Genomic DNA, 15,871 nt, shown 5'->3' with positions numbered 1-15,871 from the left:
CTTCTCTCAGCACCAAGAGTCTGACTGGGAAATCTGTGAGTTTATAACTTGCAGTATATATAGAAGATTATGCATTATACATCTTCTCCTATGAAGAGATATACTCAAATGCATTCATGGCCAGACATAAATACACTAGGAAATGGTGATGACTGAGGTGAAACGGCATTCATGTGCCCTGTCAAAGATGGAAAAAATCTGCTTGTCTATGGTCAATCAGTTCTAAATTAATGAAAGACAGAATTCCCTGCAGTAGTTTAAAGGAAGACTGGATAGATTTTTGTGGGAAATAACATTTCTGAAAGACTAGCTGAGCCAAACAAATTACTACAGAGATGGGTTTCAAATGCCAAGTGCAAGTTTAAGAAGTTTAGTAGGAAGTGAACTGCTCTGTGGATAAAATAGAGAAGTGAGTAAGTGTATGGGGTTTGGACTATCTTTCAGTGCAGATCTGTTTTTGTTTACAAATTAAATTGAAGAATGGAATCCAATACTAATCTGTTAAAAAATACTGCCTTATTGTGCAAAAAGAAGCTTCTAATCCCAAACAAGATTTAATTGTCATCTTTAAGTCATGTATCTCCAAAGTTTAACCTACTTTTCTTGACTTCTTGGGAGATAGTCTCTAGAATGCTACCCAGTTTTCTTCCACATTTAAATTAACAGATCCTACTGTGGTACTATCGGCTTATTGATAGCCAATTTCTCATCTAATGCTCAAGTCAAGAATAAAGATAGAGATAGTAGTGGGAAAGGAATGATTAGGATATGGATACACACACACACACACACACACACACACACACACACACACACACACATCTGAATGTCATTCTAAAGATGATAAAGGAAAGCATTCACCTTGATACACATTTGAGCCAAAGCAGGATATTTTCCTCCAACTATTGCATGAGTACTTCCAAAACAGCCAAAAAAAAAAAAAAAAAAAAAAGAAGAAGAAAAAGATGGAATACATTTTTTTTAGTAACTTAATTACTTCCCAGGAAAAAAGGTAAACTCAATTCCCTCAATCAGCTATCAAAGCTTATCTTTAGAGAGCCTTGTCTTTTAATATCATTGCGGATGATTACGGAGCTGGGTGCTGGACACTGTCCTATTACAATTTACAATACAGAAATAAAAAAAAAAGCAAATGCAAGAGTTTTATTTCATAATTTCAAACTTTGAACACCTTTAAATACTAGTGGGATGTTTTTATATCTGATAAAAAGATTTGAAAAAATACAAATAATATTACTTTCACAAAAGCAGTAAATTAAGAGGTCTTATAACTATATTGGCTATCAAAATCCAATATTATATATTATAAGCACTTGCAAGTTTTAAATACTGATAAAACCAATTACACATATTAACATGGAACAATATTGATTTTTGAGAACCAATCATAGAAACTAACTAAAATAATTTTATTTATATTAGCTTTATGTCAGCAGATTTTGGAATATATCTGAACTTTTATTTTACCTCTATTAAAAAATACATTAATTTCAAGGAGTGTAGGAATTGTCACTATATTAAAACGATAAAATGGTTTCTGATGACACTATGGAAATCCAACTTAAATCTTGTTAAAGATATGCTTCTAGTGTAAATTTTGTCCTATACACCAAGAAGAAAATATCAAGTAACACTAAGCTTTGAAACATTTGTATTATTTTCTCCTTTTGTTGTAGAATAATAAAGAAATAGTTTTCAATAAATAATGTAATCAGAATACTATTCAGTATTTAACAATTCTCTTATATAAAATGAGCTTTTAACAATTATTATTGTCTATCACTAAGGAACAAACCATGCATAATTAGGAAAACTAAGATCCATAATGGAATTCATAACCTTCTATTATTTTCATTTTAACAATACAGCAAATATTCAGTATATGGAAATGCATGCGAGTACTAGGTGTATGCAGTATGAAGTTGAATAAGATATAGTCTTCATAAGAAAAAGAGAAAAACAACTACAAGAATAACAATTTTATGATAAATACAAAAATCATGAAAGTAATTATAAACCCCCAAATGTACATCTACAGGTCTTCAAACCAAACTGAACTGTAACTACGGCATGTATGTGCATCATCCCACCTTTCCAAGTTTTTCTTTTTTTTCCCCATGATCTTAAGGAATGTCTTTATTTATAGTAATCCCAATTAAATCTTAATATCCTTGAAACAAATATAAAGAAGCTGGTCTACAATCTTAGGCTTAAAGAGAAACATATAATCTTAACTAGCAAAACAGAAAGATAACTTCATGTTTGTAATGTATATAGCCTCCCAAACTGTAGAATTTTACTAATCACATTAGTTAAATACTTATTTGCTTATTTACTTACATATTTTAAAAATATAATGTGTTTTGAGGAATAATTCTATATTTCAATTCTTGATTTTGACTATTATTTTATAAAGATTAGATAATTAATTATTTATGACCTAGAGCCATTAATGAAAATTTAACCAGCTAATGAAAATTTTATCACTCCATGAGGGCTGAACGTTCATTCTAAATTTATTGCTTAAATAATAAAAACAAAAGGTTTAGAACCTCTAATTCATGTGACATCAAACTACGATATTGAAATCACTGTCTCTTACATGCAAGACAAACAATGTATTCCATAAAGTATTAATTTCTATTCAAAACCTTTACCATTATCTAGCAACTAGAATGACAGCAAAACAAAATGAAACAATAAAAAAATTAGCATTTGAAATAAGATCCTTATAGATTAAAGTAGTTCACATTACCATCTATGCGTGAAGCATCTATTTTACCATAGTAAAACAAATATTTATTAACTACCCTAAAATATTATAAACAATTATTTGTTTGTATTTTATTTATTTATTTTTTTTACCTTGAAAGGCAATGGCTCTTCAGTAAGAGGACTAACAGGAAGTGAAGTGGTGCTACTTGCCGGACTCATGTCTGCACTCTGCCAGAAAAACAAAATTGAATTAATGAGACACTTTTTGTAGTCATTTTCATTATTCTTAATTTAGAATTTAATTTTATTAAAATAAAAAAATAAATAAATGAATATGGGTGGGGAAAATTTCAAATTATTGTTACATAAATTCTTCTTTATTTAGAAATAAATGGTTATCTGAGAAATTAGTGAAAGTATCACAATGTACATTACAAATGCACTTTATTAAAGGCAATGATCATCTCTCCTGTTAGGGTGGTATTTAGTATTATGTTTGCTTAATTCATATTTTTACCTTTTCTTTGAAAATTATACTGCAGTTGTAATTATTCACTCTGTTGCTATTTGCATGTCTTTTAGGCTGATATTCAAATAAGCATTATTAATATTTTTGCAATGTTAAATCATTGTACCCAGTTTTTATTCATTATGAAAATCATATTTGCCATTAATATACAATTGCGCAATGAGAAATATTAATTTTTTAAAATTCCCATATCCATAGCCCCTGACATTTTACAACCTTTCTTTTTATATTCTGCTAAACAAGAAAATTCAGGACAAGAGATATATACAAATATAAAAGACTTATTGGAATGCTACTAATATTGGTTTTCTAGTCTTTTAAAAATAAAACCAGTTAAAACTTCTTAAATAAGATATTAGCTTAAAAAAATAGGGGTTAGAAGCTCTTCATTATTTTTTCTAAAAGCAAGAAAAGAATACTAATAATAGGTAGCAACGGAAGTTATTTTACTATGTTTTTAACTTGTTCTCTCAGAGGAATCTTACATTCAAGAAGATAAGCAAATAAAACATGGAAAAGAACGCACACCTACGTTTTTCAGCTTTTTCCCCCAAATGTACATGCACACAAATACAAAAAAAAAAAGTACAGTTAATATTAAAACAAAATAATTGAATTAATCTTGATTGATATAAGGGAGCAAGTAGACAAATTTGACTGACTTAAATTCGAACAAAAAAAAGCAAATACAAAGAATAGCTGCTGCAACTGCTATAAATTCTTAGACTCTCTTTCTATTCAAAATTACTTTCAATTTAGCATACAACAAATTGGACATATTTAAAGTATCCATTAAAGTGGGCCTATTTCTCATTGTCTAGTTCAGAAACAATGGATAAAAACTATAAACATAAGTATCAAGATAATCATAGTATAATTTTTATATAACATATATCCACTTTAGAAATTTATATAAGCCTGCACATTGAGTTAGAATGTCTAAATAAAAAAATTAGGTAAAAACTGAACAATAATATATTAAAGGAAGCAGAATAATACATGCACAACATAACTGAGGTGAGTTAGCTCCTGACTTTAATTTCTAAATGTATTAGGAGTCCCTTGGACATTTATTTGATCAAAATTAGGAAATACTCTGAATTGCCAACTTCAGCTATCTGATTATATGATTTAATGGAGAAACAAAGGTTTTCTTGGGAATGAATTTACTGCAGGATTCTAACATTAGAAATGAGTGATTTTTTGTTTTGTTTTCAGGAAGAGGCAAACAAGACTTGTGAGCTGTTTCTCTCATCGTTAGAGTTTTCATGAGAAATTAAGCAAGTGATACAATGCGGTTCATACAAGTATGTAGTTGAATTATCTGATGTATCCTGAAATATTGGTATTCTTTCTGCATAGCGTATTAAAGTATTTGCCCTTCAAAATCACATATTCAGGAGAGAAAGATGACATTCAATTGTGAAAATTGAAAAGCCTGGATCATATTCTTGCAGATGAAGGTATTTGAACTTCCATAAGAAGAAGAGCTCAAAATCAAGTTTCATAGTTAACTTATTTTAGGGTTGAGGTCTCCTACAACTTTCTAGAAATAAATGTGCTATCCTAAGACTAGAAAGAAGACTCTAAAATTTGCATCATGTAACCTTGATTCTTTTAATGTGGTTCTTAGAGAAAATTTGTTCTAGCTTTCACTTTGAAATCCACCTTCTGGTGTGCCACTTTAATTCTAATGCTCTTAGGAAATCTTGAGAAAAATGTTTTTTAAAAAAGTCAATCTTATATGACAATAACTGATAAATTGCACTTAATTACCAAGTTGAGAAATATATATATATCAAGAAATAGAATACAAATCTTCAGTTTTAGTTTATTGTTTTCCCATTTGCATTTCAGTGACCTATAATTTAGCTGTCATTCCAATTTGTTTATTCTTTTAGATAAAATACTACACTAAAACCTTCAGATATGTCTTATCCATACATCATACCTAAATTCATGTACTTTTCAGTCAATGATAGCAATATCAATGCAATTGTATATCCAAATACAAATTAACAAAGTATTTCATAAGTTGCATGTGATGTTTTTAAAAGCTAACAGTATGTATTCTTCCACAGTTTCTTTATAAAATATTTTGTTAGATTTATGGATTCATCTGCTTTTGAAATACTTCAGAGACTGTGGAAATGGTTGGTTAATAATTTTATGAAAGTCAATCCCATGGAATATAGAAGACTTATTCTGTACAAGAAGGAAATTGTAATCATAATCAAAAATAAAAAGTTTATTTAAAATGTTCTTCATTAGTGATATAACTAGGCTTTTCAGGATTATAGCACATGACTGTGATTTTACTGATAGCTTCTTAGCTTCCATCAGGGTTTTTATAACTCTCATAAAATTAAATTTTGACAGACCATTGGGATGCTGAAGCTCTCTACCAAAGAATCTTTAATCCTCTAGGAAGATATCACTAAAAAACTGTTGTTAAATTGTTTTGCATGTTTTTATGTTCCAAATGGGAATGTTGAAGGAAAGTTTTAGCCATGAAATGATCTATTTGTTTGGGTACTCTTAAGGTGTTTGGCGAGTGAGTTTTCATTATTAATATTTACTGAATGCCATAATTCTATAGTACAGATCCATTAATTATACCTCTCCCAAAAGCATAATTAATGGATCTGTCCTATGGGATTAAAGTTTATTTATAAGGATTTCTTGCAGTGAAACATGATCAATTGAGCTCAAATCTGTTGAGTACATAAACAGATTTGAGTGTAAGCAAAATATTTTAATTTTTTAAGCCATTAGGGTATATCTTATAAAGTATGAATAATTCTCTAGGTCTAATAAAACAAAATGGTCACCTAAATGTGCTAACACTAATGTATCTTATAGTTCTAAAATTATATAAAATACATGAACCACATGTTATATAGTATGTGCTGTTTTAATAATCAGTGTTGTTACTATTGACAAAGTACATAGGATAATTTCGATTTCTGTAGTATAAATGGGCTACTTTTCTTGAAAATGTTGTTAGATGTGTCAGTTTTCTGTGAAAATTCAGTCATTTATTCACTCATCCATTCAATAATTATTGAGTACACATTAGGCTGCCCTGCCCTTAGATTTTAAGTTTGCCATGATTCATCCCACTTATAAGACATGGTTGTCCCAAGGACTTAGTAAGAAAAGGGAACACAGAGCATCTAATTGTGGCACAGAGAGAAATTCTTCATATGTTAGTGGGTGGACTCTTTAACGCCAATGGTGTCCTTCATCAGGTATCTTACAAATGACAATAAGCCAAAAGTCTCAGTCTCCTCCAATCCAGGGTGCTGACCACTAAATTTCTGTGATGAAGCAGGTTAGCCATGGGAAAACCAATTCCACTCACTTCATTCCTTAAGTGGTATATACTCATGCTTCCTTGTTTATTGTTTTGGCTGTAAAGCAAAATGAGAGTGACAGTAAATTGAGTTCAATATCTAAAGTAGGACTAGCTCTTTGTATTTTGGCCAAGCTCAATAACCTTACCAATTTATGTCACATCTTTTTTTGGTCCTATTTATTCCAAATGAAAATGCAAGTTTATTTATTTTTTCTTTATATGTTCTTGTATTTGATACCTGCTGCTTTTCCTTCTTAGCATCTATGTTAAAATTTGAATTTTCCTTTGCAGAGCGATTTCTCCTAAACTCCCAATCCATTTGTTTTGAGTAGTGTTGATCCAATATCCTTGCAATAGGTATATGAGCATACAGCAAAAGCCTGGCCAACCTTTCCTATTGGAGCCAAATAATTTAAATGAAGCTCAAATAAGGGAACTGTGTTGGGATTTGGAGAAAGAGGTGCTCTCAGTCAACTAAAGCTGCTAAGGTCAAAGAATGTGTTTTTATTTGATTTGCCAGTGGTCGGTCACCAAGTAGATGGAACATGCCTAGGAAAAAATCCAACACAGAGCCAATCAGGAAAAAGACAGAAGGAAACTGAGTCCTAAGGATATCTTTCACATACTGATAATCCAGCTCTACGTGATCAAATAGTTTTCACAAAACAGTGTGTCTAAAATTTAAGCATCCTTTCTAATATAGGAAGAAGTCCTAGTATGGTTGGGAAGTTGTAAATTATAGAACATAAAATTTGGAATTGGCTGATACAAGTATAGTAGAGAGCCAGGATAGTATACCACGCTAAGCTGGGAAGTTAGCAATATTTATGTAATAGCAAAATAATTTACTAAATCGTTTTCAAAATTTTGGGGGACTAGAATTATTGAGTTTGATGCTTTGGTCTAAAATGCCTGAATGTAAGAATGAATTTACTTTTTTTTTTTTAAATTTAGTATATATGTTTAATTTACTTAGACTATATAACACATTCACATAGTCCCATATTCAAAAGGTACAACATTTTTTTCCAAAAAAAAAATATTTCTTTTCCACTCCTAGTCCCCAGATATCCAGAGGCCACTAATTTTACCAATTTATTGTCTAACCTTCCACAGATGTTATATGTATATAATAGAAATACGCATATATACCAGGGGTGCAAAAAACATGTATATGGATGACTTGTAATCATCTTTTGTTATCAGTATATATTAAATATTACAATTTTAGCATAGTTTTTTCCTTTCTTAAAATGTGTATACATTTTTTGGCACCCTCTATGTGTGTGTGTGTGTGTGTGTGTGTGTGTGTGTGTGCACTGATTTTTTCTTTTATGCATATAGGATAACATATTATACATACTGTTTTTCAACTTGCCTTTTTCAAATTGCCATGTATTCATATATAATGAGTTCCCTTATTCATACATAAGCTTTATAGTATTTCATTTTCTGTCTATATCATAATACAGTTAACTAATATTTCATCCCCACTCTTTTGCTATTACAAACAACTGAAATAAAATCTTATATTTAATGCATATTTATCTAGAATTGTTTTGCATGCAGAAGTACTGTGCTAAAAGATGCATTCAACTGTAATTTTGAATGTTTTTGCCAAATTGTCCTGCATGGAGATTCTATCAGCTTATACAACCTCCTGAGGACTAAGGGTGAATATTTTCCTATCGTCTCATCATGCATTCTCTACTTCAAAGGCCTTTAATAGAGACCCACAAGATAAACAAAAGCTCTGGTTGTAGGTCACCTCCTTAAAATCATAGAGGTTTAACAAATCATATGTTTTAAAAATCTCTTTCTGCGTGATATCAATAATCTAAGATAGCTGAGAGAAATAATATCCCAACAGATGCCTGGCTCAGTGTTCAGTTAGTTTTGCTCTTAGCTCTATTCCAATCTTGTGATCAATTCCAATTACTAATCTCATTATTTTTTTGGTCACTAAATTAAAGCTCAATCAAAGCTGTCAGAAAACTCCACAATAACCTGAATTACTGGGCTATAGCAAACCTGCTCATTCCTTCAGCATGAATATCACAGGAGAATTCAGAAATTGATTCTTAGTTTGGAAGTTTCACAAATTAAATTATATCAGTTCACATTGGGGTGTGTAAGTTTTACAGAAATAATTCAGAATAATTAAATGAATAAAAGACTTCACTTTTGTCAGATATGGGCCAACATAGTAACTAATAACGAAAACTAAACTTGGCATAAGAACTCAGGGTGGCAACTTACTTGAATTCTTCCCCTTTGGTAAAGAGAACCCTCAAAAACCACAAAACAGAGCAGAAGATTATTTGTTAAGTATAAAGTTAGAAAAAAGTAACAATATTCTCAAAGGATGCTTTTATTAAGCAATGGTAAATGTTTAGAGAAACACAAATCATTTAGAACCCAAGCACTTTTTTCTTTGAACAGTACTAGAGTTTCACCACAGTGACAAAACTCATATTATCTCAGGTATTAAAAAAATAAAAATGAAAACAACTACCAAAAACACAATTATTTTATGCCATACACACTGCAACATAATTGAGGAGGGAACTAGCTAATCTTGTTTGCCATATATTTTTAAACCAGCTATTTTGTTCATCGTGTTACTGCTTACTTCAGCAATGAATAAGCTTATTAATTTTATTTTGCTTTTGGTTCGCTTCAATTTTAGGAAATCGCAGTTTCTACTCATATATCCAAATTCTGGGCGTGCATGATATATGAACCTTAAAGTCCCTACATCATTCCCCAAGGTACACTGATACTGTAAGACTGAGTTCCTATTTTAATCCCCTGTTTCTCCCAGGAGAGAAACCCTGTCCCTGATCCCTCATCTCTAAGGAACTCTAAGGCTGCTGCCAAAGCAATTGCTGCTGGATCTCCTTCTGCCTCAGTCTATGACTTGAATCTCCATTATTCTTTTGTCTGTTTATGTATTTATTTTTTTGAACATCCTTGGTATATTCTGCTGTTATCAACAACAAGTTTGAATTATGGTCTAATTTCATTAATATTTAACAAAGAGTACTGAGAACCTACCACAGAACAGGTTCTGTGGTGCATGTTTAATAAAAACAGTCCCAGCACCCAATTACCTTAATTCATAGGGGAGACAAGCTAGTGTGAAAAGTCCCAAATAGAAAAAGGAATAGATTGATGACAGACAACTGATAGATGGATGGATGGATGGATGGATGGATGGATGGATAGATAGATAGATAGACAAAAAAATCCAAATAGCCAAAGATGACCACTGGTAAAATATCTATATGTACTTTTTCTAGTCTTCTTCTGTGCAATTGATTGGAATTAATAATATACATTATATACTGTAAATCTTTTCCAAAACTATATTCTCAGGACTTTTATCATATAAAATATTTTCGTTCAGTGTAATTTATGATGAATGCATACAATTCCATCATATAAGTATAGCTTTATTCATCTTGGCAGGCCCCTAATTTTAAACCTTTTTATATTTCCAATTTATCTTTATAATTAATGCTGAAATGATATTTTAAAAATATATCAGTGATTGTTTATTTTAATACGTTTATTGAACTTTAAAGTCTCAGTTACCGGATATGCATATAATTGGCTAACTTCACACATATTAATAAACTTTCCTCCAAGGCTAATGTACTGATTTTTACTCCTACTTGGAAAATTTTAGAAGTCTAAATTTATTGCAACTTCAATAGGTAAAGATAAATATATTGAGTTATTAAATAGGCTGTGATTTAACAATTGGTTAATTATTAGGGGAAAATATATCCTTAAATGTCATTCGAATAAACTCTAAATGGATTAAAGTGCCAAATATAAAAACAACTTAAAGAAGTACTTAAAAACATAGGTGAACATTATCTATCAATTATAGAATGAAGAGGACTTTTTAAAAAATAAACCTAAATACATTGTAAAGTCAAAAATCAATATATATAACTATGTTGAATTTTCTGCATGTTAAAGAAAACATAAAATTATAAATCAAATAAAATATTTGGAAAACTTTGGAGTTTGATGGGAACACTTATTACTCATTCCTGATGTTTCCTTTCATGCAGAAAGAACTCTACTAACTTTCACTCTAGGTTCTCTAGAAAGGAGAGAAAGGATCGCTTCCAGAGCAAAGAAAGGATCACTTTTCCTGTCGATAAATTCAGCACAGATGAACTCGGTGCGCGGCTCTTTCTTTTTCTAGGAAGATCACACACAGAGAACATGTGTTCTGTTCAACAGCTATGCAGTAGGCTTTTTACTATTACGGTCTGAGTAAGAGTCTTAAGCTTTGGATCATAAGAGCTTAACCTGGAAAATTGTCTGAAGCTTCTGGAGACTTTTCCCATACGCAGGGAGCTATTTTTACATTCTTCTGAGTCTTAAGTGATGGTTTGTGGGATGACTGTACCTCAGCAACGCCTCTGGGTCCCAGCAACCTCAGCAAGATAAAGGCCATGTGTAATCTCAGCCAAAATCCTGATTCCAGGGCCTTGTGGGTGGCAAGCTGCTACTATACAAGCAACTTTTCTCAGGTTTGCCTGGGATAATATTGACCTGGAAGGAAAGAGTGTCTTTCCATTCTTGGACTTTTAAAGTGTAGATAGGATAATGTGGGCAACTTTTAAACTGAAAGACAGTTGAATTCTGTGTCTGCTACAGAGAGTTAGTAAGCTCCTAGCTTTAAATTTTGAGTGTCAGCCTTAGTGCTTAGAACTGGTTACGTTGCCTGAGGTGGGAGGATTCTAGAATGACTTCTAATGGTTTTTTGTATTTGCACTCCTGTGTAAGCCCTGCCCCTTAAGTGTGGGCTGCATTTGGTAACTCATTTACAAAGAAAAAAAAAAGAAAAGAGAAAAAAGTGGCGAATGCTAGGTTAAAAAGAGACTAAAGAAGCTCAAGTGTGGAAGCTAAAAGGCCACTTAAAGATGAGTGTAGTACATATGTTAAGAAGTAATGGTTTGGACAAGGTGTTTATCAGTGCAGGTGGTGAAAACTGGTGGAAGAGTGTACACATATTTGAAGGTAGAAATGACAACACTTCCTAATGGTTTAGACATGAGCTACAAGAGAAATAGAGGAGTTGGGGGTGAGTTCCAGGGTTTTGCCTGAGTAAATAAGGATTGAGTAGAAATTGACTGGGATAGGAAAGACTGTGGAAAAAAATCAGTTTGTTCAAAAGAAGCTTGAAATTCCAGTGGATCATCTGTAGTAGTAGAGATGTCAGGTAAGCACTTGCATACACTGGCTGAGGCAGAATGGAGAGCAAGATCATGGGAAAAATAAGAGTTCAAAAAGCTGAGGTGCCATGTTGAGACAACAATTTGTAAAACAAGAGCTATTTCGGGAACAATACTGGACATAATGAAAAAGAATAAGATTTATGATCTTCATAAAATAGAGGGAGGAGTGTGATGGGGGTGTAATGAAGATTGCACTAAAAAGCGGGTAACACATAATAGAATGGCATGAGCTTCAAGTCAAGAGTTATTAGGGACAGGAAAGAGAGCAGTCAGAGTATTATGAGGAGAAGCAAAAAGGACATCTATCTCTTCCCTAGGCCCCACAGCATGAGGCGGGTGGCTGTGAAAATAGCCACTACTTAGTTTATGCTACCTGAAAACCAAAATGACTTCACCTAAATTACTCTTTCACAAACCCTCTCAAAGGACAAGAAGTTTAGCACCTTCCTATAGCAAATATACCTACAACCAACTTAACCAATTTACAACAAAACCAAACGAGGGAATGAGCAGAATAAACAGAAAGAAAGCATTTACATCAACTTTACACCAATTGTCAAAATTTAGTTTTTTCTGTATTCCATACTCTAATCTTTATCAGGTATCATCCAGCTCACCTCTTTTTCCATACTTCATATTGTCCAATCTCCCTCAAGCTATTTAAGAAACCTTGCAAGATTCACCAAAATCTGCCCAGTGCTAATAGCTAAATTCTGAAGCTGTCATCTCTGCTCTTCCCAAATCACAGCTGCCAAAGGGCAACTTTAGGTTTTGATTTTTTGTTTCTTTTTTCTTTCTTTCTTTCTTTCTTTCTTTCTTTCTTTCTTTCTTTCTTTCTTTCTTTCTTTCTTTCTTTCTTTCTTTCTTTCTTTCAAGGATTTAATTCACCACTTGAAAAAGAAAATTCTGAAGTAGAATACATATATTTGTGCGCAGGGGCCACCTCACTAGGGATCCCTAGAGTTGACTGTGTTTATTGTTTCCAAAAGGGATTAACAGTTTACCAAAGTGCTATAAAAATTATTTTAAACTGAAAACTTCTGAACAATCTGTAACCACAGAAAGAAACATTATCTAAACTTAAGCAAACTCTCCCCAAAATACAGCTGTCATTGATCCCTTAGCACCAGGAGTGAGATTCCAGCTTCCCTTTAGCATAAAAAAAGCCCAAGAGCTATTCAGTGAATTATTGGCTATAAGGTAGGTCTGCATGCAAAATACACTTTTGTCCTGTTAACCTGCCTACTTTCAGTTAATTTTAGGTGCCCAGGAATTCATGTGCGGTTACATCACATTGGTAGTTTGAAATTAGCATAGCAGAATTATTAACATCATAGAAATTGGCAAATGCTACAAATCAAGGTCTTTTTCTTTGGAGAGCTGATTGTTAACCATTTACCTGCATACCACTGGACACATTCAACATACAGACATACACTACATACAATTCATTATACAAGACCTTGAGAAGTAGCAGATGAAGCTTTAATTGCATTTATTTATTTTTATTTCTTCTCTTTCTAGAAAGAAATAATCACAAGATCTACAAGGAAGGTCAATTTCTAAATAGGGTATGTTTTGCAAACTTTAACATTTTTCAAGTTTCCATCTCTATACTGGACTAAAGACCTGATTCAAAATAGTATCATAATTCTTGTCTGTACTGTTGTATCTTAAGTAGGCTCCCTAATTCAGTCTCCCCCTTCTCCAATCCTTCCCACACCCTAACATGAGATTGATCTTTCTGAAGCGTGGTTCTTCATAACATCCCTTTGCTAAAAGATTGCAATATTTCACCGAGGGACATGAATGAATTCCACACTCTTAGACTGGCATTCAGGTCCCTTAAACTGAGAAAAAACTTTTTTTAAAATTCCATCACCTTTACTTACCTGAGTTCAACTCTCAAGACAAATTATTAGCTGTTTTGCAACAATCCTTTTAACCATAATTGCTCACACACAACTTTAATTGCTCTCAGTCACTTCTCCATCAGAAAATTTGCAAATGCACTTCTTCAATAACTTTAATATCAAAATTGGATCCATCATCTACAACTAAGCTCAAACACCCACTGTTCACGCGACTTCCCTAATGTCTTCAACAGCAAACCGCATTGCAATTCTGTGAACTCCTGTAGCACATTATCTGTACCTCGCTGGGGGTCTCTTAACTTACTACATTTTTTTGTACATATCTTATTTCATTTCTAGATTTCAAGCTCCTAGTGGGTAGTATCCTTCACTTACATATACCTTTCTCATAGTACAGGGTAAAAAGAATTTCATATAACAGATACTGGAAAAAATACCTGCAAATCGATTGTTCTCCTTTTATAAAACGTTCTTCAGGTCATCCTTATTTACCACCAGGACAGAGAATCATTAGATTAAATGATTGAATGAATGAATAAATGTTAATGAGTGAATGAATGTTAAGCTTGGTTGTATCTTTTGAAAGATTTCCTGTAAAGGTAAAGATTTGTTCAAGCAGCAAATAAATGGACTAGAATGATTAGGGAAGGAGGATTTGTATCTCCAAAAGAGAATATGTATTTTCTTATGGATTGCTTTAGAGGATAAATGAAATAAAGATATAAAACAAACAATTTTGTTTCATTTTTCTGTGTTTAACTGCTTATTTTGTTCCTATGTTTTTAATCTATGTTAACATTTAGTATGCATTTTGAAATACTGTTTATTATTTTGTGAAACAATCTAATCAGAAAGAGGAGAATTTAAAAGCCTTAGTATGATCTGGTCCTTATCTACGTTGCAACCCTGGTCTCCTGACCCTGCTCATCTTGAAATTTAAACTCTTGTACAAGATGCTAGAAATTATGATACAGAGCCATTAATGACCTGACATGCTCTACTAAAATGCTCATTTGGGTCCCATTGCAGGGATCCTGATACAGTAGATCTATGACACAGCATGGAAATCTGTATATTCATCATACATCCAAAGTTTTCTTCAGATGATCTGCAGGCTCATTTGAAGAAACATGGCTGTGGGAAGAACCTGCTATAGTTCGCCTCATACATCCATAGGTCTTCTAGCTCTAAATCTCTTCTCTCATCCCAGAAAGCTCTTTAAATGTTCTTGCTCCCCCCAACCCATCCACAACTTCCTATTCCATCACTGGGCAGCTCCTTCACCAGCGCATTCTTATTTCTGAAGCTGTAACTAAGCATCATCAATCTGCTACAATTGTAGTCCTTGTATACCTCTTTTCTCCAGTGAGATTCAGGCAGCTTGGGTGCAATTTCAGCTTAGCAATTACTAATTATGTGACCTTAGGCAAGTTATATATGCTCTCTGGGCACTGTTTTCTCTTCTGTAAAATGGAGATGATAATAGAATCCACTCTTAAGAGTTACTGGGAGGAGTAAATGAGGTAAAACGAATAAAAACAGAGCTGGCATGCAAATAAGTGCTAAATGAGCGCTAAGTTTTAGCTATTATCATGCTACATTGAAATGATTTGTTTACGTGTCTGTGTGCTAAAAATGTGAACCGCCTTCAGCATAGGTTCATGTATTTTTCATCTTTATATCACAGAAACTACTATCAACTGGAGTTTATTACACGGTTTATTATTATGAGTTTACATAATTAGGTCAAAACACACAAGTGTTTAAAATATTTTTGAAAGCTCTCGGTTTGGTTAAGTTCAGCTCAAATAACTTTCTGTCTACAGTTTTTTAAAAAATAGCCATTTCTCAATTAATTTAAACCACCATAAAATACCCAGCATGTTATAATATCCATCTTGTTATCTGAAATGATAAATATATAAAAAACACAATGAGGTATTTGTATAAATAATTGTTGAATGTGGAACTGGTTGGCAGGAGCAAATTAGTTAACGTGAATGTAAATAAATTCAGCCACAAAACACGGTGCACATTATCTGTGGACATTATTCACCTTGACTGGTAACACACTTCCTTTTCAATTAAAATATAATAAAAAAATAAAATGATG

At 32.4% G+C, this 15,871-nt stretch overlaps 1 protein-coding gene across 4 annotated transcripts in view; it reads right to left on the bottom strand.

The window, feature by feature from the left end:
* CCSER1 (coiled-coil serine rich protein 1) overlaps positions 1-15,871 on the bottom strand; it is a 1,120,696-nt gene that overhangs the window by 657,083 nt on the left and 447,742 nt on the right. For all 4 annotated transcript variants that reach the window (XM_074323491.2, XM_074323500.2, XM_074323504.2 and 1 more), the window contains exon 7: positions 2,887-2,964. In XM_074323491.2, the coding sequence (XP_074179592.2) occupies positions 2,887-2,964 (78 nt within the window). The remainder of the gene's footprint in view (positions 1-2,886; positions 2,965-15,871) is intronic.

Source organism: Rhinolophus sinicus, chromosome 1, assembly GCF_057876585.1.
Source record: "Rhinolophus sinicus isolate RSI-liver-muscle chromosome 1, RSI-T2T, whole genome shotgun sequence".
Classification (NCBI taxonomy): Eukaryota; Metazoa; Chordata; class Mammalia; order Chiroptera; family Rhinolophidae; genus Rhinolophus; species Rhinolophus sinicus.
The sequence above is the reverse complement of the archived record's forward strand: the minus strand, read 5'-3'. Positions and strand labels throughout refer to the sequence as shown.